Here is a 25,557-nt window from a genome sequence, read left to right on the forward strand (position 1 = left end):
TATTTGTAGTATTCGTGATTTTAGTTTTATTTAGTTTATTTAGGATGATGTTGTGATTTTTCCCGGGAAAGTAAAATATGTAGCTCGCGGTAACAAACTTTCCACCAATCAGATCGCAGAAACTCACTCTGTGACTGACACTAACGTGGACGTTCTTAAACTTTCCACCAATCAGAGCGCAGAAACGCATTCCCTGTAAGGCCAACAGCCAATCGGAACGCAGTGTCGCTCTCATGTCCAGACAGTAACATGGAAGACCAGCCTGGATTGAGATTTACAAACACAGCCTGCAGAGAATACCAAACCAGCCCATAACCCGTGTTTCCGAGCGCGTTTCATGTGTTTTGTTTGGAAGAAAGGCGTCTTTCTGAAGTGATGAGAATGTTGGGCATGTACGTGCCGGACAGATTCGTGCTGAAGTCCTCTAAAGTCCAGGACGGGATGGGGCTTTACACTGCCAGGGCAGTCAAGAAGGTTCGTGCATAAAACAAACTCTCAGCATGAAAGATAAAGTATGGGTTCTGTAGTAACTTCTGGAGAAAGACTTCTTGTATTACTATTTTCACGTTGCTCATAGTGTATAAAGTATAAACGCCTGGTTGTAGTTGCATTCCTCTGTGTGTGTGTGTGCTTACGTGGGCTGCCACGTCCCTTACAAACAATCACCATGGTAACCATAGTTTCCGCCAAAAACTCACCATGCCAGCCTCCGTTTCCGCCATAAAGTTGCTACAGTTATTGTTGTTATTACAGTGCAACTGCGGGTTATGTGATATTAGCCCCCGCTGTCATTAAAAGTAAATGAAACAAATGCCAGAAAGAGTTTTTTTTACACTGTTTGAAAAAGATTTGATATTAACTTATATGACTTTTCATCTATCTATCAAATAATATAATAATTCACACACTTAATTGCATGCTATATTTACAATTAAATGAACATTTATTATAGTTTACATTTAGCCTATATTAACTGAACTTTTTTGACCCACTTAAGTAGGACTTTAGTGTATATATATTAGGGCTGCCAAATGATTAATCGCGATTAATCACATCCAAAATAAAAGTTTTTTTTACATAATACATGTGTGTGTACGGAGTATAATTATTTTCTATATATAAATACACACATGCATGTATATATTTAAGAAATATTTGCATGTATATACTGTGTATATATATTTATATTATATATAATTTATATTATATATAAATATTTTATATATAAATAACACATTTTCTTAAATATATACATGCATGTGTGTGTATTTATATATAGGAAATAATTATACTCCGTACACACACATGTATTATATAAACACAAACTTTTATTTTGGATTTTATTTTAATCGTTTGACAGCCCTAATATATATATATATATATATATATATATATATATATATATATATATATATATATATATATATATATAATTTTATAATTACTTATATTGTCTTTGAAATATGGTTAAAGTGTACTGCTGAATGTACTTCAGTGCACTGACATGTATTTATGGCAAACTAAAATATACTTTAATGTCATTATATTTAAACTTGTATGCGATTTAATTAAACATTTTTAAATTGCAACTTCATCACAAATGTGTACTTACAACTTTAATGTAATATCAAACAACACCCTACAGGTATAATTAGCCTATAATCAATTACTTGACATGTGTTAGTCAACATATCAAAATAAGTGTACTTCTTTAAAGCACAACAAAAGATTTCAGCCCATTTTTGTGTAATATAGCATGTTCTGAGACGTGCCTGAGGACTCTTAGACCCTGTTTACACCTGATGTTAAAGGGTGCTTTCACACCTGAGTGTTTTCTCCCTTTGGTTCGGTTCGTTTAGGCATGTGTGAACACGGCAATCACGCTCGGATCCGCACCACTCTGAGTTCGCTTGAGGTGTGAAAGCAATCCGACCCAACAGACCAATGAACTAGCCTGGTTCTACCAGACTCTCACATTTCATTTGTACAGAGAGTCTGGCCTCTCTCCATTGACAAGCGTTAACTTCCTTGTAGGCGGGTACTCTGTTGAAGTTTAAAACTATTGGATCTGTCCAGAGTCACTCTGGATCTGCCATAACCAATCGCTAACGTTTGGTCGTGACGTAACCCTATACTCAAACTAGCGCACGACCTCAACGTCATCGTTCTCAGCCACTCCCTCTGTTCGCTGATTGGACCGGTAAAAAAATGATCGGAGAAAACCAAAGAATACACCACAATCCCAGACGTAGTACTGAAGGGAAATAAAATTGAACGGACGTATTCAGGAGGGCGGAGCCAGGCTACCAATGAACCAGATGGTATTATAAATGTACTAGATAAAAAGCAGTAGTGTCTGATTCTGTGAGTGAGCACATTAGTTACCACAGCTGAAAACCAAAGCGTCTTCATCTTAAATGTTGTGTAATTGCACTTCCCAGTGCGAGAATGCTGTCCCGTTGAAGACTTGATTCCTGCTCTAGCTGCATTATAACATTCATCTAGTGTTCGCGTGCGTCTTGACAGTTATAAGAGGACAGTTACTGGCACGTGACTTGCGTGATCACATTTTGGTACGCTTTGAAAGGTTGCCTTGTGAAAGCGAGCCGAACCAAGAAAAAAATGCAACATTGCAACAAATCAATTCCCTGTTTCGGAACAAAACAAACAATCTATTGGTGTGAAACCCCCGTTTTGGTCGATTGGATCGGATTGTACAAGTGTAAAAAGGGTCTGATATGTTTTAAACTTGTCCACTTTCCACCACTTCCAGAGGTAGTCAAACACGCATTCAACCAGATTGCTTTCGTAGTGTGAACGCTCATGTGGTCGAATGTGTTCAAACAGACACAAAAGACCGTCTTCTCTTCGCTTACTGATCTAATGACTGAACATTATGGGAAGAGCTCTAGACAGACAGGCTTTAAACTGTCGGCTGGAGACCCAAGTTTGGTTTGAAGATGAAAAACATACCAAGCACAATGTTCTCTCATCATTCTTGATTTCTAACACACACTCACAGTGTTCGGCTGGTCTTGTGTCTGTTAGAGCAGAAACTAAAGATGATGCTCTCTGGTGTGTTTTTCCATGTCTCCGGTCGTGTTCATGTGTAAATTGCACAAGCTTATTTAGTCCATTAGATTGAAAGATCTGAAAAAGCCCATCCATTTACCCGCCCATAGACCCTGCGCTCGAAGAAATCAGGACAGAAGTGGTTGAAAGTGGACAAAAGAGACGGATTAAAACACCAGGTGTAAACAGGAATATGTCTCCCTCGTCCACTTGTGATCCGATCGACCAAAACTCATCTTAACACCAGGTGTAATCAGGGCCTGTGAGACTTGTCTTCTCTCTAAGGGTTCACAGTTTGGTTCAGTTAATACAAACTCTGGTGCGATTGCTCTGTTAGTGCGGTTCATTTGAATACGTGTGAACGCTGCCATCTGAACCCTGGTGCCACCAAACAAGAGGACCGAGACTCTGAAAAGCAGTCTCAGTCCACTTCCAAACAAACTCTGGTGTGGTTTGGTCCACGACACTGACCAAAGACATGCAAACGAACCAAAAACAGGACATGATGTCACAAGATGCGATCCTAAAATGCTCCAGCATACCTGTTCGTGGTGTTTCCCATCCCAGTTCAGTTCAGGATCAGAACCGCGTCTCCTCACAGCAGATCTTCATTTGTGTGACGGAGGGATTCCTGACGCTGTTTTGTCTCATTTAACCGTTTTATAAGCTCTTCACGAGTTCTCAGCTGGTCAAAATACCATCATATGATGCTACACACTTACAACGAGCGGTTTTAGCCCAGAATACAGCGCTGTTTTGGATGTTCCATCACAAAATATAGGCTACATTATAGAAGCAGACCAATCAGGTTGTGAACATATCCATATGCCTTAAGTTTCAATGATAAAAATGCCAATGTGAACAGGACTAAACGAACCAAGCGAACCGAACTACAAGTGTGTATACACCCTAAATGTGTGAAGTCTCTGAATAAGTCTCTGTGAGTTGAGAATCAACCTTGATCATGTTCAGATCCCACACAGACACTCCAGAAACTGTGGCATCAAAGCCCAATCCTACAACACACTCTCACACAAACTTCCTCTTTTTTTCCACACAGGGTGAGAAATTCGGCCCGTTTGCAGGTGAAAAGCGGATGCTGAGTGACTTGGATGAAAGCATGGATCCACGACTGATGTGGGAGGTGGGTGACTAGACTCAACAATGATCCCATCGCTTTTTGTTTTTGTGTCACTTGGGAGCACTTCAAAGGCAACCCATATCTGATAAAACGTCTTTACAATGCTAGATCTAGTTTGTTTCTTGGCTATTTTATGACTGGACAACATTTATGTTTTTCTGAAGAGACTGTGAGTGTTTGCGCTTACAAAACTCACCGCGACTATGCTAGGCCGGGGGGGGCCGGGGGGGGACGGGGGGGGACGGGGGGGGACGGGGTTTCGGTTCTGATTCGGGAGTATAGATAAAAGCCCGCCCGCCCGCACTTACAATTGATTGGTTAGGTCCTTACATGCGCTTCGTGAGGCACACTAGCACACACACACAAGGTCTCTCGCTCCCTCTCTCTACACGTTCTTCCCCCGGTAGACGTAGAATCCACAGCTAGATCTATGAGAAGCCCTATTACAACGACCATCATTTGAAGTGTCACACAGTTCTGAAATTATCGTACATTATAGGATTTTTTCCATTATTGATCGTACATCGTACAGAGGTCAAAATTATCGTACAAATACGATAATTATCGTACATCTGGCAACACTGATCGAGAGAGAGTTACCGCATCAGAGCGAGGATCACCCTTAGATAGTGTGTGTGTGTAAGATGTTTACACTTGCACTTTTCTTATATTTCAAGACTCAAGTATTTGACATTTTGGAAATGTAATAAATATTGACATGACAATCAATTTGAAACCCTTACAGTTGCATTTGTTTTCAGAATGGGATTTTTCCTATTAACAGGATTTCCTGTCATATAAAATAAACAATAATGATAATAATAATATTAAAGCAAACACAGCTCTGGTATCGGAATAGTATTGGTATCGGCCGATATCCAAATTCAGGTATCGGGATCGGATCGGAAGTGAAAAAATGTGGATCGGTGCATCCCTAGTAGTAACCCACACGCTTCATTACACCGTCTAATGTAGATGAACTGCTGTGCTTGTGACAGGGCGCATGTTTAACTGAAAGAACGAGCAGAGAGAGAGACCCGGTCGCGCGCACGCACTCTCTCTCTCTTCGGAGCCAGGCGAAAGTGTAAACAAGACTTCACCGTCTCCAAACTAGACGCTGTCTTGCTCTCTCTCCCTCGCACATATTAATCAAAATAAATCGACACGGTGGTAAAAGGTCGGAAGACCAAAGTTTCATGTGTAAATACAGTAACACACCATTGCGATACATCCATATGAAGATGTTGTTCTGCAGGTTCGTCGTCTTCATTTTCATCTCGCTCCGGCTCCGACTCTGGCTCGAACATGTAAGGCTGGCTGGACAAGTCTTCCGTTGTTGACATTTTGTAAATAACGTGTGAATAAAAAGTTTCTGTGCCGCTAGATAATCGTATCTCTGCTATCAAACTACAAAAATGGCCGAACGGGGTGGAGTTGAACCGAGTGTCACCTCTGCAACCTGGAGAGGGGGCGGGGTATGAAGTGTCTCAATTGTATTTAAAGAGACCGCACCAAAACGAGTTGCTCTCAGACGCACACCAGAAAAGGGGTAGAAAAGGGGCCTGTGGAGCTATAATAATGAGGAATTCAGACCCAAGCATTGCAGTTCCGCTTTATATAGACTACAAATGTATGATTTATATGTAAAAAGGAATGATTTAAAAGCATGATATGTCTCCTTTAAAACATGACATGCATGTTTTTAATATTTATGACATTAAAGTATATTTTAGTTTATTTTAGCTGAGTGAGTGAGTGGAGGCGGGGCTCATTTGCATATTCTTAGAACCATGCATACTAAATGAGGCAAGGGTGTAGAGTTACATTCAAGATATTTTAAGGCATGAAGTTTTTTTTTTTTTTTCAAGGAAAAAACGCTTAAATATGTAATTTTGGTGATCAAATATGAGTTTTAAGGGATACAATTATTGACCACAGGGGGACTTTAAGTCCTACTTAAGTGGGTCAAAAGACACTCTAAATTCTCTCATTTGTTTTAAGTGAATGGGACTTTTTCACCCATTTTATTGTTCACCAAACAAAAACCACCTCTCATCAACATGTCACATGATTTGAGGTATTGACGCAAACAGTGCGAGATGCGTTACACACCAAAGTTTAATACTTTGGCTAGAGATTTATTCAAATCACTAAGTGGCGTTTGTCTTTGCAAACAGAGATCGTTGAGGTCTGACTGAATTTTAACCATCTTGGAGAAGTTGTTGCCCCTGTTGTTCAGACAGACGCATCATTGCTCGTCTCCAGGCAACGATTCATTGGACGAGACATGCCAGCATGAACTCAACTCACACTGACTCTCCCAGGCCAGACAGAGCTACGGGAGCGAGACGCGTCTCCCAGTGCACGCCGTATCTAATATCCCATCAAATATCTGCTCTTGAAAGATTTGAGTTTATTTTCAGCTGCATTAAAGTTTTAATTATAGTGAAGATCAGGTCGTGTTCAGCCACATTAGAGCTGTGATTTACTGATCTGCTTGCCCTGATGACACTTTTCTGCCTAAAGTATAGTGAGCCTAACTCTTAAATTACACACTTGTGCATATAATTATTATGATATATCATGTTAGTGTGCAATCTTTCACTGTGCCGCTCTTTCATGCTGCTCGTGTGTTATGATGCAGGCAATTTCAGGGAATTTACCTTTCAAGATCAGTCAGAATAAGTCACTATTAGCCGGCGTTTAACTAAGACTAAGACCGAGAAATGGCTCACAATAATAATTTGTATCCATAAACAGTGAAATATAGGTATTCGTCAGATTTGGGCAAAGAGCATGTCTGTGGGAAGTGAGCAATGTTCCAGATATACTGTATTATATATATTCCGTCAGTATTGGAAGCCTTTGCAGCGTCTCCTCAAAATCACTTACCCAACTTTTTTTGTGGGCGGACCAAAGCAGCCAGTGGGCGGGCGTTATGCAAATGTATTACATGGTGAAGTAGCTACGTCACAGAACTACAATCAAGGCGTTTCAGGCTTTTTTTGTCTGTTGGAGAGATTGAAATCCCTTTGGCTTGGGCTAAAAAATGATCTAATATTGTGAGTTAACCTGTGTGTAACCTTTGAATCTGTGTGCGTCTGCAGGTTCGAGGGAATAAAGGTGACGTGCTGTATATCCTGGACGCCAGTAGCCCTCGTCATGCTAACTGGCTTCGCTTCGTTCATCAAGCCCCTTCACAGGAGCAGAAGAACCTGGCCGCCATTCAGGTATGACAAGATGCCACAGGCTGATAACCACAGACTCTCTCTCAAAGACACACTGTTGCTGTGTGCTTTATTTGAGCTTGGAAAACTCTACACAGACAAACAGTTTGTGCATCAAAGTATGCCAGTGTAACTAAGGCTTGACTCATAAATCATTTTAATATAGCTGGACTCCACATCTAAAGGTGCAGTGACTGCAGTCACATATACCATTGGCGAATTTTGCGAGCAAAATGTAATCACTTCAGTAGGAATTAGGGATGCAAATTATCGATTAATTCATTAAACATTAATTGATTGACCTTATCGATCGATTAACGATTAACTGATAAGCGGCTATTTTCCTGAGAATGTAAATTTCTCACGGTATCAATAGTGTCTTTAACATAAAAAGCAAAATATTGCTTATAGGCTACTGAATAAAAATGCATGTTATATTGCTCAGTTTATGTTTTATTGTAACAGTTGGGATACGGTACAGATAATGGCATTTATGTAGTTTAACAAAATAAGTTATCTACAGAAAATTAAAATACATAAAAAATAATTGTGCACTGGCTCACCTGTTGCATGTGAAACATTAAGCAACATAAAATACATTTTAAATAAAAATCTACATGGGTAGGCTTAGCCTACAATATTAAGCCTACATATAATAATCTATCTGGTAAACTACTTGAATGAAAAACTTGAAACATTAGCAGCAGCAGCACTTATAATCCCCCTTGGTCTGAGAAAGGTAACAGTAAGATTACTAGACCTGGAAACTTCAAATATAGAACTGTACACAACTTAAATCATCCCTGAGGAAGGTGACAGTAAAATTAGAGGGCGTCCCTCGTTTACACTGTCAGTGAAATGTGACCAAATTCCGATTTTTTGCTCACATGTGTGATGTGACACAGATCCGATGTGTTCTATGACAGTGTAAACAGGACAAAAACGCATGCATTCGGATATATCGAGATTGGTTTCAGGCCTCATTCATATGTGGAAATAAATCAGATATGTGCCAATGTGACTGTCATGTAAACAGGCAGGTCGGATTTTCTGAGGCGTTAGGCAACGTCTCCGCGGTTTAATGTCGAGAGAAACCCACGCACATCTGCAAAGGGACGGATGACCCGACGAAACGTTGTGTCGTCGTAGGAGAGGAATGTGGACATACGTTGACACAACATTTGTTGTAGTACACAACAAAATTTTGGACCCACTGCTCCTCGTTAAAGCCAATATTTAAAGCCAGTATGCTGAGATCTCTCTCACACACAATAACTGAAGCGTATGCGCAATGGTGGCACTTTTCGTCCTCCTTCGCCTCAAATTTGAAATGCTCCCACACTCCACTCCGTTTTGACCGCCTCATGTTTGTTTGTTTTTTTGCTGCCTCAGGTTTGTGTCGGGTCTCTCGCCGCCCGCGAGAATCTCGTGTCATGTTCGCAATGTTCAATTAGCCGATTAATTAAAATTAATTTAATTTAATCAAGTAAATTCTTGTCGACAATTAATCGATAATCGATTAACCGTTTACATCCCTAGTAGGAATCCACCTTTCTAGGGAACTCTATGTTGCATCCAATGATGACGTTATGGAGTACCATGGAAGCTATAAGCAGCGTTAGCTTCTGTCTTATTTGGTGTTCGTTTGTCCCGTAAGGCTAAGCGAGGACTAAGCGAGGACTGTTATCTCTCGAGGGGGCGCTGACTGTGCTCACTGTGATCGGCTTCCGCTCTTTGATGAGAGCGTTCAGGCTCATTCATCATGGGGGTCGCAGATGGAGCTCGCAAAGAAGCTTGAACAGGACGGGCCCGTCCCTTTCTCAGCTCCCACCTGCGGGCTCCAGTGCTTTCACTCGGGATCCGGAAGCCCGCTCTGTAGGTTTGAGTATCGAGAACCGGTTCCATTTTAGAACCGGTAATACATTTCGTTGAGACGAAATTCGATGAGACGCACGCATTTCGATTCCGCTTATCGATTCCTGACTTTGGGGCCGTTCACATATCACGTTTTTTTTTTGCGCGTGCAAATTCGTTATTTCAAATGTAGGCGCCCGTTTTTCCAGGCGCTCCTATGCCGCGGCGAGATGAAAACATCTCAACTTTTCAGAATACCGCAGGTCATGTGACACAAACCAACCGACCTTTCAGTAACAACTTCGAAAGCTCGGCCGAACAGCTGATTATAGTACAGCAAAGCGGGTTTTTATTTGACGTTGTTCCCGAGAGGCGTGTTTTAGTGAAGCGCTGTGGATCTTCTGGCCCGACAGTGGAAACGCAGCAGATTTTGGGCCCGGTGCTACAGGCCCGAGGCTTTTAGCCCGGCACGGCCCGTTGGAAACTCGGCTACTGAGGTGTCGAGGTCCTGGAATAAACCATTCTCGGCTCATATCTCCAGCCCCACAGTTTCTAACTATTCTTCGGCCGTGGGGATGAGGGAGCTCGGGGATGGGACAATGCCCAGGGTTGAAGAGACGCTGGCTAGCTATCTCTCCCCCATAGCTGCACTGACCCTCATGGCCCCGACCTTGCTGACCAAACCATGAAGAACAACGTTATCTTTGGTGGGGAAAGCTTAAATGGCAGTGGGTCTTGAGTTCTTCAGGCACACCAGGCTGACCTGCTGAGGGACCTGGATGAAGGTGAGGGGGTTGGGCGTGACCAGTTAAAGAACTGCGTCGGGCCCCAGACCTGTCTCTTCGGGCCACCAAGGATTCGGTTGAACCTCTCTGGCGTTAAGGAGAAAGATAAATCATTCCTGTTGGACGCAGGAATGGATGATTTTGCAGCATTGATCAAAAAAATTGATTGAATATTTTTTTCTCTATATTTTTGTTATTAATTTGTCATTTTAGAGGGATTTTCGTGACGTTCGTCTGTTATAGGACAACTTAGTTTGAATAAAATTAATATTTGTGTAGTGTTCAATGTTGTTATCAATAGAGATACGCGGATGGGGTATCAGTTCATCCGCAACCGCATCACATAACTTCTAACTCACATAGAAGATTTCAAAGCCGCACCCGCCCGCCATCCGCTGATTGTTTTGCGGTCTATGGACGATGCAATGCTCTGCTGATGCGAGCCGCAAGAAAACCCTTGTCTGTTCTAGAAAGGATGCAGCAAAGATATTTAATGCTAATGTATGAGGCATAGGCCTACGCTGAGTTTCATTCATTTACGATGAGATGCGCTCTAGTTCAACTTCACAATGCAATGCAAGTGAACGCGGCGCATTGGAGCCTCAATGTCACGGTTATATTGTCTCCTATACTTTTTATTTATTAAATACATGCAATTGGTTGATGAAACATTTATTAAAATTAAGATACAATTTGTACAAAACGAAATTCGCTTTAAAGAAATGCTTTCTACAAAGCAAACCTTAATGAAGTGGTAAAAATCATGTCTGACGATTTACAAAACAAAACTTCATTAAGTGGTAAAAACCATGTCTCCCGATTGCAAATGTTCATTGCTAATGTTTATTATTGCAAATGTTTTTCATTTGTTTAATAAATCTCATAATGATGGCACATCACTATATCATAGCTTTTATTTCTATCTCAAATGATTGGCGGTCGCTTGGCAAAGAATCAAATACAGTTGGAAACGACGTAGACCATTAATAACACAGACTGTTAACAATTGTTTTTAATTAGTATTTAAACATTCTCTATGATAAAAAATGTTTGTAAAAAATATTTTAATAACACGGTTTTGGCGGTTATAGAGTTGTAATGACGGTGTTCAACTATAACCGTCGGTCTCACGGTTATATGCTACCCGTCACACCCCTACCTATGATTCCTGAAAATGCTGTCTACGTAGGGCACTCATTAGGTTTTGGACCAGAGCCACAGAATGTGACAGCAGCTTTGCATAATGCTTTGAAACAGATGCAGACAGCGGAGGGAATGAGATGGAGTGAGTTGTTTGTTATGTCTAGTGGTGGTGATGTGCGTTCACAGTGCCAGAGATCTGAAAACACCAAAGAGTGCGGAGATAAGAGAAGTGCAATGAGCCTTAGATGAATAACACATACACACACACGCGCACAATGTGGGCGTACACATGTATATATACACATTTGAGGCGACATGAGTTGGATACGGGCGTGTGGGTGTCTATCAATAGTTTGGTGACTCCTGTGACCTAATCACAGTCGGTGTTAATGCGCCTTTAGCACCTCATAATTCAGTTGCAATTATGGGAATAATGCTGTGATGGAACAATGATCTCATCTCAACACGTGAAGAACGCTTAAACCTATAGCAAACACTATAAAACTGATCGCTACACAGATAGTATGGAAATGTGCGGTGTGATTCTGCATGTTAGACGTGCTCCTAGGGTTGCATGATAATGGTTACACTGATAATTAGTTATGTCTCTCAAAAATTATAATCATGAATAACAATCCTGATTGCTGCCATTTTAGACATTTCTTCATAAATGATTATGACGTCATCTGAAGCGAGTTGTTTTGGCCGCTTGGAAGTTAAAAGCTGTTTTTCGTCCTACAAAGGAAGTTTTGAGTCCTGAAACTTACAGGATAATTTTATAGTGCAATGTCTTCTTATATGTAAAAATATCAAGGAAAATCTGACTACATTTAATGCCCTTCCGATATGTATCCTTGTTTTCGCATGGGTCGGGTGCAGTCTCTTTTTTTTCTGTAGCCACTCCGAAGCCTTTTGCATTTTACACTGGGTGAATCTCCAGTTGTCACTGGTGATTGTCGTTTGAACCTTTCTGGATCCGCCATCAAACTGATAAGTTTAATTATATCAAGTGCTGTGAGAAAAGGCTTTAAATCTCCGCCTCCAACATCCTCACACTCATAGCCTACTAGCCGAGACTCTTCTTTATGTGGACAGATGTGACGTAATGACTCAAAGACATGCTCGAATTTCCTGTGGAAATCCACCAGTACCACTGGAGTTAAAAACATTATTACCAGCTTACCGTTTTGAGTCGAGCTAAGGCAAGCAGAGAGTTTTGAACACTGGCTGGTTATGTACTTGCTCAAACATTTATTTTGGATAATTTTTAACCCTAAAAAGTTACAGACTGCAGCTTTAACCAAATTATTTATCATTTTAATACAATTTTACATTAACATTTTTCATCATCATTTTTTTTTTTTTTTTGCATAGATGGATGAAGAATCATTTGCGAAAGCATCACAGAGCTTGTGAATTAATTTTTTTTGCCAGTTGTGGTCTCTGGTGAGTTTGAGATGTTGACAATCTGATGGCCATTACAACCAAATCAAGAGAACTGAGTCTGCGTTTCATCACACATGACACTTCTCTCAGCATCTCCCTGTGGATAAATCTCCAGCTCCGGTTGGAACATAATGTACAGCAACTGTGCTTATTTCTGCATGACCTTTTAGGAAATGAAGGTCTGATAAAGCCATTAAACAGAGGTTGAAGTGTTTGCCCTTTGACCTTAATCAGGATGCACTGTTGATCTTACGCTTCCCCTCGTGTGAATGTGTGATTGCTCCTCCCAGCGGTTCTCTGTTATGTTGTCTGTTCAGTGTCAGACGACACCTGGATCTTTGCTTTTCGACGTCTAATTCACTTTATTCCCTTTGTAATAAGACACATTTGATAGATTTACACAATTTATGCTAGTAGTGCTTTTATATATTGAAATTGAACCAGACAAAACTTTGCTGACTGCTTTAACTCAAGTTAATAAAGTGTAGGCGTTCACTCGCACGGGTTTCCTATGGTCATGGAAAACCTGGGAAAATAAGGTGATTTCAGAAGCCTGGAAATTAATACAACAATGTTAAAAGTTATGGAAAAGTCATAATTTCTGAGCACACAGGGACCAGAAAGCCGAATCATTTGGCGTTTATAACTTATGACTGGAGACATTTAATGGGGTCAGTTAAATCTAACTTCAAGGATTGACGCCGACAAATGGAAAGTCGTTCTTTTCAGTGTTTCAGTAAAAAAAATCAAAATAATATAATAATCATATCCAGTAAAAATTCACAAGTTTTGTTAAAGATTCTGATATAGAAATTTGTCTAATACCAAGAGCTGATTTTTATGTTTGTTAGGTCATTCCTACGGTTTGGTGGATTTTGGACTGAGCAGGTTTGTTGAAAACATTTTTAAAACTCAATTATTTTTTTTGTCTAGTCAGAGAGAGAGAAAATGTCTGTCTATCATAAAAAAAAATAAAAAAAATAAAATAAAAACACACTAGTCAAGCTCAGACTAGTATAACCTAAAAATCCTGACCAAATATTTCAAATTTCACATTCTGTGGCATTTGTCCACCCTGTTACATGACATTTTTACAATGCAACGTGTAACAGGGTGGACGTTTTAAGATAATAAAGGCCAATAATAAACTAGCTAGAAAGGAACAACATGCTAGCAGAAGATTAACGGGAAGAAATTAAGTAGATATTTAAAATCCGGAAATGTCCGGACTCAACATGGTGGACATGTTATGTTTTACACTATTAGATAAGTCACCTAAAAATGAGGAGAAGAGATTTATGAGGGGAAAAGTGTATGACTAATACTTTGTCCTTTGAGTTGCTTTCCCTCTAAGGAAATTATGTCACGTCTTGCAAGTCATGTGATTTAGGGAATATGCTTAAGATTTTAAAGGGCAATTGGGTGGACTAAAGTTTGAGGGACATAAACTAATTTAATGATTTAAACAAAAAAAAAAAGTTCAATCACAATCAAAATAAATAGTATTTTATGTCAAAGAGAATAAGTTACTTGAAAACATGATTGGGGATGTGGGAGTTTGTCTGTCAAGTGCTTCAATTCTTAGGTACTTAATTTGTGTTAATTGGGGTACATCTATGCATGAAAAACCATTTGGCATGAAAGTTTATTAAATTATTATATAAAAAATTGTTTCATGGGGACATAAAATGCTGATTTGCTGCTCAAGAAACATTTCTGATTATTATCAATGTTGAAAACAGTTGTGCTGATTCATATCTTTGTGGAAACTGTGATACATTTTTATCAGGTTTCTTTGATGAATTGAAATTTCAAAAGAACTTATAGAACTTTATAGAAATATCATATTCTTGCTGAATGAAGTAGCTGACACGGTTTCTTTTAACAGGATGGAGAAAACATCTTCTATCTGGCTGTTGATGATATTGCGACAGATACGGAGCTTCTGATTGGTTACCTGGACAGTGACATGGAGGAGGAAGAGGAGGACCTGGAGGAAGACCAGGACATCAAAGAGGAAGAGGAGAGCAGTAAAGAGAGCCAACACCTCAGCACAGAAACCGGTGTGTGTTCTGTGTGTCTGAAATGGACTTTAATATAGCTTTTAATAAAGGATTTAGTATAATAGTAATTTAATATAAGTTATTCTTATGTTTACTTTTGGTTTTTCAGCCAAGTATGATAAAGATAAAGTAGACTTTATTGGGTTAATCAAACATAATCAGTCATCATTCAGATATAATAAAGAAATACTTTGTTTGCTTGAATTTTTCTACTCTAGACTTTCTAAAATCAGACATTGAAACATTATTTGTAAGAAAAAAGGATAGATTTATTATATGACAATGTGACAAAAATGGGTACAAACTGAAAAAGGCTTAATATTGTGCTTAATCCAAGAATGCTGGCATTATCTGCCTTTGTAAAACTCACATTAGTCGAGCAGTAGTTCGTAGATCTGTGTGTGTGTGTGTGTGCGCAGAGCTGGTGATTAAGAATGAAGATTACCCATGTCTGCTGTGTGAGAACAACTTCCCCAGTGAAGACATGTTAGCGGAGCATCTTCAGAGCTTTCATCAGAGAGGAAGTACAGAGGACAAAGAGTTTAAATGTCGCTCCTGCGGAAAAGAGTTTCCTGTCAAACAGGCCCTGCAGCGCCAGTCAGTACCACACACACACTCACTCACACTCACGGTATACACAGCGTCTCATGTGTGGTAATGCTGATATCCTGTTTATTGGTAGTGTTCTTCACTGTACAGAGAGCTCAGCTTCATCAGAAGACCCTTCAAAAGTTCATCAGTGTGTCCTGTGTCACAGCACTTTCTGTTCAGAGTCCAGGTACACCAATCTGGAGTCGCCTTACCGTACCAAACCGGCTGATGAAGCTATCAAACGTATCCGTTCTAATGCACAATGCTCACTTTTCACCATCCGTATATTTTTGCATTGAATATTCTGTTTCACCTGGAATTACAGGAGCATTACAGTTGGTTGGAGACAGTGTTTTATGTTGATTTTGACCAAAAATTCTGTTTGTGTGTGACAGTTTTGAGCAGCATAAAGAGGCGTGTAAAGGAGACGGTCGGTTCATCTGTAAGTCGGAGAGCTGTGGGAAAAGATTTAAAAGTAAAGACGCCCTGAAGAAACACAAAGGCAACGTCCACACAGGTTGGTCACACACACACACACACACACACGAGACGAGAGTGAGGCGAGTGTGAAATTACCCGTCTGTAATGAGAGTCTAATCAGCGGCTGTTTAACATCTTCATTAATCTCCTGGTTTCTGATCCGCTCTTCATCCCCTCTGTCTGTCAGATAAACGTTAAGCGCTCCCTCCCTCTCTGCACTCATCTTTTCACCAGACTCTCAGCCAGAAGCGCAGACAACTGAGGAAATTAGTCAAAGACCTCTAATCGGCCGATGAAAGCATGATTCAGAATGTTTTCAATATTATTGTCAGTAATTATAATTGGACAGTTTGGCCACATGCAAGTCAATCAGTCATTTGCAAATGAATCCAAACTGTGTAAAGCTGAACGATTTACTGAGTGCTTGTGGAAGTGCTTGTAGGCACATAAATGATTGTGCGTGTTTTGCTATAATAAGAGCATTTAAAGTTGACATGGAAAGCAGGATTTTTTGGCTGATTTGAAATAAAGGTTTGGTGTACTATGTAGACGGAAACATTGACAATGCAAACTCTCACTAGTCTTCACCATTGTTCAATGCATTCTGGGCTTTAAACATTGGCTCTGAATCAGTTCCTTAAATGCACTGAGGGATGGAATAGTGCCCTCACTGCAAACAACCTCACTTTGCATGCCAACAACTCATATTTAGTTTACTATTCTTTTCGCACTGCACAGATACTTCAGACACTTTATTTGACCTGTTTCCAGTCAAAATGTTTATTTACAGATATAATTTACGTGAATGGTTTGAAATTTTATTTGTTATTCATTTAAATAATTTCTGACGCTCACATCAAAGCCAACTCAAGAAGATGATGAATCACTCTGGATGTTAAAATATCCTCAAAACCACGAGTAACACCGTGTCCTAACCAGAAGAGCGCGTGGGCGAAGTCTCTCCACAAGCGCACTGCACTTGCAACCAAATAGATAAGCACACAATCAAATTCATAAATATTTACATTTTAAAAAATAAATACTGAGTGACTGAAACAATCTTTGTCAGAGAATACACTTGTTTGTTCACAGTTTAAATATTTGTTTTCTTTAATATATTTTTAAGATCTGAGGTGAATTATCCATTATCGCTTTCGGTACGGCTATAAGGGGCATGCAAAGTTATATTCAAACTCACATTTTATTATTTTAATGTTAAATAAAGCACATAATCAGTAATTATAATTTATGGGCAAAATTCCATGGGCAAAATGCAGTTATTTCAATAGGAATCCATGCAGTCTGGAATTTACCCATGCAGATTTTGTGCCATATTCAAGTTTTAAGATGCAAATTCGCCGTGCTGAACAATATAATGCTGCTTAGTTTGAAACTGACCTTTGAATAAGCAGTGTTTTATGTATAACAGACCTTCTTTGCTCACAAAACTTAACCTAATTTCGATAATGTGTACACAAAAACAGCTCGCTCAGATCTCAATATGGTTAGTTATGAAATCACAGTCATTACCTCATTAACATGTGATAGGCCACAGGTACATAGCAACACTTATTAAATTTTAACAGCTTGCCAGTATGCTGAAATTAACCAATCACAAGATAGGTCATTTACATATTGAAATTTTAAAGATACAGTACCAAAAAAAAAAAAGAAAAAAAAAAGAGTAAATGGATCAGTGAGAGGGTGGAAAATAACTAAATATATACTAATAATAACTAAGGAGGCATTTACACAACAACAGAAAACGTCTTATGCACTTTGGCCGTTCATTTACACGACAACTGCGTTTTGGGGGCCTGAAAATGCAAACATTTGAAAATGGGTTTCAAAGTGCACATTTTTTAAGTTAATACTTGTATCGTCTCCAGATAAACAAACTTTTTCATATGTAGAAGAATGCATAAGTGTGCAGGTGCATAGTGTTTCTTAACAAAGTGACATCACCAACTACTGGCCTGACAGCAGAATACAGCGTTTTTAGTCGCTTTCACAGATCCGTGTGAATGGAGATCGTTTTCAAAAACACAAAGGAAGAACTTTTCCATTTTCTTCCATCAATGTCGTGTAATAATCCCTAAATTACGACTGCTTTTACTGCAAGAAACCTTTACTGACATTAAAGTGGATTTATAACAGAATACAGTGCTACAAAGGGTAGAATATGGCATTTTAAAGCCTTTTAAAATACCAGTGGTTTAAGAACTGTTATTGACGGATCTCGTATCCACTTACTTCCCTACTGGAAATGTATTTTAGCTGACCTTTCACCCCTGTTAAATATAGTTGTTTTTCCTTTTTTCTTGGTTGTGTGCTTCATGCTGAACCAGGAGCTGATTTATTTAAGGGCTTCCTGATGTTTATTTGAAAGACTGTTTGAACTGATGCAGTGTCTCCATTAGCATCTCCTCATGCCATTAGGATCTACCGCTGATGTGATGTATGATCTGTGTGTGTGTGTGTGTAGGGAGTGCTCGCAGGAAGTTGGTATGCACCATCTGTAGTAAGAAGTGCTCATCCTCACTCAACCTGCAGGAGCACCGCAAGGTCAGATCACACCTCCATAAATCTCCTCTTATCGTTCATCCAATCCATCTCTTCATATTTCTTACCTTTCGCTCATCTATTTTGTCTTTAATCTTTCTCCTCTGTCATGCCATCTATCCATCTGTCCTTTCTCTGGCCCTGTCTCAAATGACACCCTCAGCTCTTGCAGGTCTCCATACTTTGAGTTCATGCTTCTAGCATCTGATTCACTAAAGGAATTATGCAAATATCGTAATGGAACAAACGTGCTCAAAAATATAGTGCTGAAAACAATTAGCACCAGGCAATTCCCTGCCTTTTTTTTTCTCGTGGTGACTGTCCCTGCGTTCCAAAAAGGTGTAGATTGAAAGTAATAGTTTTCTGTTGTGAATAAAATATTAAATTAATGATTTAAGTAATAATTTGTTGTGCTTTTGAACCAGAAATCAGTTTAAATGTTTTAAAAAGCTATTAATTACAATAACTAGCTGATAGGAAAAAAAAAAAAAAAATAGAACAAAGACTTGAGACATGACTTGGAAATGGACCCAAAGAAATGAATCTTGACTTTGACCCAAATACTTGAGACTTGACTAGGATTTGGACCCAAAGACTTGAGACTTGACTTGGACCCAAAGACGTGAGACTTGACTTGGACCTGGACCCAAAGACTTGAGACTTGACCTGGACCCAAATACTTGAGACTTGACTTGGACCCAAAGACGTGAGACTTGACTTGGAGCCAAATACTTGAGACTTGACTTGGACCTGGACCCAAAGACTTGAGACTTGACCTGGACCCAAAGACTTGAGACTTGACTTGGACCCAAAGATTGAGACTTGACTAGGACTTGGATCCAAAGACTTGAGGCTTGACTTGGACTTTGACCCCAAAGACTTGAGACTTGAGACTTGACTAGGACTTGGACTCAAAGATTGAGACTTGACTAGGACTTGGATCCAAAGACTTGAGACTTGAGACTTGACTAGGACTTGGACCCAAAGACTTGAGACTTGACTAGGACTTGGATCCAAAGACTTGAGGCTTGACTTGGACTTTGACCCCAAAGACTTGAGACTTGACTAGGACTTGGACCCAAAGATTGAGACTTGACTAGGACTTTGACCCCAAAGACTTGAGACTTGACTAGGACTTGGACCCAAAGATTGAGACTTGACTAGGACTTTGACCCCAAAGACTTGAGACTTGACTAGGACTTGGACCCAAAGATTGAGACTTGACTAGGACTTGGATCCAAAGACTTGAGACTTGACTAGGACGTGGACCCAAAGACTTGAGACTTGACTTGGACCCTAAAGACTTGAGACTTGGACTTGGACCCCAAAGACTTGAGACTTGACTAGGATTTAGCCTTTAGGGACTTGTGAACATGTCTGCCAAATATACATGTGACACCAAATGTTACTATACATATACACAAACAACATCTGTCGCTGAAACTGCATAATCACAAAAATACAATTATTCTTATCAATATTAAATTCACACTTAAATATGACTAAAACATCATACTAAAATGACAAATGGGACATCTTACAGTCACAAATGAAGGTCACTAGATAAATCCATGTCAAGTGTGCCATTTAGGACAAGGCCTCTATTTGTCCATCTCTCATGTCTCGCTTGTGTTTTCGACTTCCTCTTTTTCTATTTCTTTGGCTGCTGTATGATCCATATACATAATTTTCTCCTCATCAGTTTCATTGTTTTTGAAAAGCTAGAAAAAAAAAAAAATGAAATTTGGCCGTCTTAGACTCTGGTTCGTTCTTGTATGCCGTCCATCTCTCTGTCTCTCAGTAGGAGGTGGGCTTCATGTGGATGTTGTAAGGTTTTCCACTGGTTTGAATGTGTACAGAAAGGTCGTCTTTTGTTTCACAAGCTCATCCCTGTGGCCCTTGTGAAATTTAAGAGCTGGGAGACCAGACTGCCCGGCCTTCCTGTTGGCGTCAGGGTTCCCTCTGCAAAAAGACCTGAGAAATATCAGACAAATAGCTTCAAACAAATAGATGACTTCATCATCATCATCACCATCTCCAAAATCGCCACACAAGTCAGAATTCTGAGCTTCTCTTCACTGTTCCTGGTTCATTTTCTCTTGGGAATATTCATGGTTTGGGTATGTGGGCTTCCTTTTCAAAATATATACCACTTTTTAGATGCTTTTCAACGAAACCACAACTTAAACCTTGGCAGAGTGAGTTGAGAGGGACAAATGAAGGTAATTTGAGTTTCTGACTGAAGGATGTAGGTGAAGAACCACAATGCAGTTTTAATGTTCTTACAATTGGAATGCATCCCAAGCTTCCACTTTTCCACCAAACCAACATCCCTTTCTGTTTTGGCCTGGAGAATGCTATCGTCACTCTCTTTGCCTAAACTTGACGTAAAACAGGCACTTCCTCCTGTCAGCGTTCACTCATCAGCAGTTATCAGTGCAGCCGTTCTGAGAGCGAGCCTTTCCAGTCACAGCTGTCCGGATTTGGCTTCAACCTGCAAGAGCATCATCTGCGTTTGCCGCTCTGGTGTGTGTTTCTGATTGTACAGCAGCGGTCGGTTACTCTAGGGAGGAAATGCTAATGTTTCTGTAAAATTCGTCCCACAGGTAGTGTTAAATCCAACCTGTTTGGCGCTTCTATGTTCTTTTGTTTTATTAGAGATTTGCTTGCTCTTAAACAAAAATACATTCAAATGAATTAAAGTTATGTTACAGTATTTAGAATATTCATTAGTGGTACACTACAGTTCCAGTATGTTGAATTGAGATTTACATCTATCCAGTTAGTCAAACATTTATACATTTATTCTATATCGCAAGGCAAGGCATAAGAAATAAAAATAACAATAAAAGCAAAGAATGTAAATTATTAAATTGATGCAAAATGCATTAAAACAGTTCTAAAAAAAAAAAGAGAGAAGGATACATATATAATATAGATATAGTCTGGATTTGAATGTGACTACTGTAACAATCTGATGTGTGCACATGTGGAGCACATCTGATCTCTTCTGGGAGCTGGTTCAGCTACGGGTGGCTTAAGAGCTGAAAGCGGACTCACCTTGATTTTAGTGAACCCTAGGTATTTCTAACTGTCTTGATCCTGATGTTCTGAGTGATCTGTTAATATTCAGTGAGCATATCTTCAATGTAGTGAGGTCCTAGGCCAGTGATTTATAAACAAGTAATTGTAACTGGTCAGAGTCAGAGTAAAAACCTGAGGACTGGTGTGAAATGTTCAGATTTTCTGGTTCTGCTCAGACTCCTGGCAGCAGCTGTCTTACGCTCCTTTTGGGAAGGCCGGTAAGGAGATCATTACAAATGTCCATCAAATGAAAATCAGTTTCTCTGATTCTTGACTAGAAATAAAACATCTAATTCTTACAATTTTTTTTGAGATGATAATATGCTAATTATTGCTTTGTCATCACTACTGAAACTAAGATCTGACTCCAAAATCACACCAAGATTCCTGACTTGATTTTTAGTTTTTTTGACCCCAAAAGTCAAGGTATGTGTTCACCTCGAGAATTTCATCTTTGTGTCCAAACGCAATGACTTCAGTTTTGTTTTTGCTTAACTGAAGAAAGTTTTGGCACATCCAACTGTTCATTTCATCAATGCATTAACACAGAGTATTCATAGGGCTGTAGTCGTTAGGTCGGTAGGGCTTGGTAGATCTGAGTGTCACCTGCATAACTGTGGTAAGCAATTTAGATCTTTCTCATTATCTGGGTCAGTGAGACCATATACAAGTTACACAGGAGTGGTGCAAGAATTGAGCCTTGTGGGACTCCACTTAGACTTATGGTCACCTATGTTCACATTGTAACCCCTCCTTTCTAAGTATGACTTGAGCCATTTGAGGACCATCCCAGAAAGACCTACCCAGTTTTTCTAGAAGTATGCTGTGATCGACGGTGTCTAATTTGCCTGTATCTTTATTTAGGTGTCATTTAATATCTTTACGAGTGCTATCTCTGTACTATGGCCCTGTTTAAACATGGTATTTAGATGTGTTTTGGTCGACGGGGTCTAAACATTTTTGAGCTTGTCCACTTTCCACCACTTCCAGAGGTAGTCGAAAATGGATTTGACCGGATTGCTTTTGTAGTTTAAACGCTCGTGTGGTCGAATGCGCTCAAAAGACCGCCTACTGACCTAGGGCCCTATTTTAACGATCTGAAACGCAAGTGTCAAGCGCAAAGCGCAAGTAACTTTGTGGGCGGGTCTTGAGCGCTGTTGCTATTTTCCCGGCGGGATAAATGACTCTTGCGCCCGGCGCAGATCTAAAAGGGGTTGGTCTGAAGTAGCTTCATTATTCATAGGTGTGGTTTGGGCGTAATGTGAAATAAACCAATCAGAGCGTCATCTCACATTCCCTTTAAGAGCAGGCGCGCTTGTTCTATAGCGGATTCCTATTATAACGGCAGATTTGCCAGGCGCATGCGAGGAGCAGTTCACAGCCGAGGAGACCGACGTTCTCGTCACGGCCGTTGGGGATGGAGAAACACACCCAAATTAACTTCGGTTAAACAGGCGTATGATAATTTGGGTAAATGTGTAAGCTAGATGTATGCTTTTATAATAAACTATCTATCTATCTATCTATCTATCTATCTAGCTATCTATCTATCTATCGTAATAATGTATGATTTGCAAAAATGAAAACTGCTGCGTCTGTGTGTAGATGAGAGAATCAAAGTGTATGCGCGTTGTGCACACGCTACATTGATTAAGGCCAAGCATGCGCCCTTAAAATAGCATATGAATAACATGCGCAACGCGCCACTGACTTTAAACTGTTTTTTTTCGGCGCAAGTGTATTTCTTAGTTAACCGACGTGCGTCTGTGGAGGGAAAAGTCCGCTTTGCGCGGGTGCAAAATAGGAATGATACATGCGTCGGTGTACAAAGTCAATTGCGCTGGGTGCAAGATAGGGCCCGTAGTGTGTAAACATGGGAAGCGCTCTAGCCAGACGGGATTTAAACTTTTTGGCTGAAGACCTAAGTTTGGTTTGAAGACAAGAAGTTTGGTTCTCTCACTATTCCTGATTTCTAACACACACTCACAGTGTTCGGCTGGTCTTGCGGCTGTCAGAGCACACACGAAAGCTGATGCTCTCTGTATGTTTTTCTGTCGTCTCCGGTCGCGTTCATATGTTTGCCGGGGCTTATTTCGTACCCACCCATAGACCCTCACCTCGAAGAAATCAGGACAGAAGTGGTTGAAAGTGGACAAAAGAGACGGATTAAAACACCAGGTGTAAATGGGAATATGTCTCCCTCAACTACTGTGTACAAAGGGTATATGATGCAGTCGGAAACCAGATTAAAAGTTGTTCAAGTATCCATTTGAGCTTAGGAATTGGCTCATTGAAAAAAACACTTTTTTTGACCATCTTGCCTAATAAAGGAAGATTTGACTTTGGTCTATAGTTGCTCAATATAGTTTTATCCAGATTTCTCTTTTTCAGGAGAAGTTTAACAACTGTGGTTTTCAGGGACTATGGAAAAGTCCCAGAAAGAAGTGAGGCATTGACCACTTCTAGGAGATCTGCTTCTTAAACACACTTTTGAAAAAAGATGTGGGAAGTGTTTCAAGGGAGCAGGCTGATGTTTTAAGATTCTGTACAGTTTCTTCCAAGATTTTACCATCAATTGCCTCAAAATCAGACATGGTGGCTAATGGAAACAAACTCATTGCATTTGCTTTTGGAGAGCAGTTCACTGGGAATGTGACTCGTAGGGTTTGTTAATCTCTCTACATTAGCAAAAAGACTGTGGATGTTGTTTAAGTTGCTGTTTATAATGTATGGAAAGAAAGTCTGTCCAGCTAAAAGAAAGTTTAGGGAGAAGCTAATCTTTTAAAAATGTTAGGTTATTTATGCACAACTAACGCATGTACCTTTCTGAACTCATTGATGGAAGAATTTTGGCATTATGTAGGTCTAAGAAATGCTCTCCCACTGCATGATGAATTTAAGTTTAATTTCAGCAGAATGAAGTTTAAATCTCTGTGGCCTTACTTGATTTCCTAGGCTGCCCGTTATACAAACATGCAATTTGGTCACAGACCTTTTTCCTGGCTCTCCATCTCTCTCCATCTTTGTCTGAATAATGGATGTCCAACCTTCCTTTTTGCACCAGACCATGTCCATCTGACTGCAGTTCATTCGTACCAGCAATGTCATTTGGAAAGCCTGCAAATATGATTTGCTCTGTGAGGGTGGAAGCTCAACGGCTTTCTTTAGAGTCTCTTCCACATGCAGACAATTTCTCTATATGTTCGTAAACTGGCACGAGAAGATTACGAGTGCCAAGCGTTTCACAGAAAACTAAGCTGTTAGAGATATGAATTGAGAGCAGAGCGTATAGGAGAAGAGATGAGAGAAGAGAGTTTCAGTGCAGTAATTGTGACATTTCACATTAAATGACCATACAAAAGCAGATATATTCACTGAGGAAATGGGCCAGTTTTTACTTAAAGGGTTAATTTGCCTAAAACTTGAACATTTTGTCATCATTTATTCACTCTCATGTCGTTCCAAATCCATAAGACTTTCATTCATCTTCAAAACACGAATGCAGATATTTTTAATAACACCTGAGAGATTTCTGTCCCTCCATTGAAATCCATTAAACCAAACATTTGACATAAAGTCTAAATTAAATCAGTTCATCATATTCAGCTACTGTGTCTCTTCAGAAGACTTGGACTAAACTGCTCAGTTCATATGGATTACTAAGGGAATTAATATTTATAATAATTTAGAAGGGAATTATTAAGGGAAAAGTGTTTATTTATTAGTTTTTTCCATTTTTTTTTAAGCCATTTCGTTCTTCCGGTTGAAAAAGCTAAGTTAAGCAAACACCATGAAAAGTGAGGTGTATGTGTTAATCCGGAGTGGTGATTGGCTGCTGTGGCTGGAGAGTACGTGTCTACGTCATCAGTGTCTGAGCTTTTCTACGCATTATTCATGAGAATTAACTCTTTTAATCCAATCACTGCATCACAGAAACTAAAGCTGCTGCTCTCGGTATGTTTTTCCGTCGTTTCCGGTCGCGTTCATGTGTAAATTACGTGAGCTTATTTCGTCCATTAGATCGAAAGATCTGAAAAAGCCCTTCCATTTACTCGCCCATAGACCCTCCGCTCGAAGAAATCAGGACAGAAGTGGTGGAAAGTGGACAA

At 39.7% G+C, this 25,557-nt stretch overlaps 1 protein-coding gene across 1 annotated transcript in view; it reads left to right on the forward strand.

Moving 5' to 3' along the window:
• The first annotated feature begins 221 nt into the window (after positions 1 to 221).
• prdm5 (PR domain containing 5) overlaps positions 222 to 25,557 on the forward strand; it is an 84,848-nt gene continuing 59,512 nt past the window's right edge. Inside the window, exons 1-8 of the mRNA XM_079848512.1 lie at positions 222 to 474; positions 4,133 to 4,216; positions 7,321 to 7,443; positions 14,557 to 14,731; positions 15,151 to 15,328; positions 15,414 to 15,509; positions 15,718 to 15,839; positions 18,288 to 18,367. Coding sequence (XP_079704638.1) covers positions 376 to 474; positions 4,133 to 4,216; positions 7,321 to 7,443; positions 14,557 to 14,731; positions 15,151 to 15,328; positions 15,414 to 15,509; positions 15,718 to 15,839; positions 18,288 to 18,367 — 957 coding nt within the window. The 5' untranslated portion in view covers positions 222 to 375. The remainder of the gene's footprint in view (positions 475 to 4,132; positions 4,217 to 7,320; positions 7,444 to 14,556; positions 14,732 to 15,150; positions 15,329 to 15,413; positions 15,510 to 15,717; positions 15,840 to 18,287; positions 18,368 to 25,557) is intronic.

Source organism: Squalius cephalus (assembly GCF_949319135.1).
Source record: "Squalius cephalus genome assembly, chromosome: 18".
Taxonomy (NCBI): Eukaryota; Metazoa; Chordata; class Actinopteri; order Cypriniformes; family Leuciscidae; genus Squalius; species Squalius cephalus.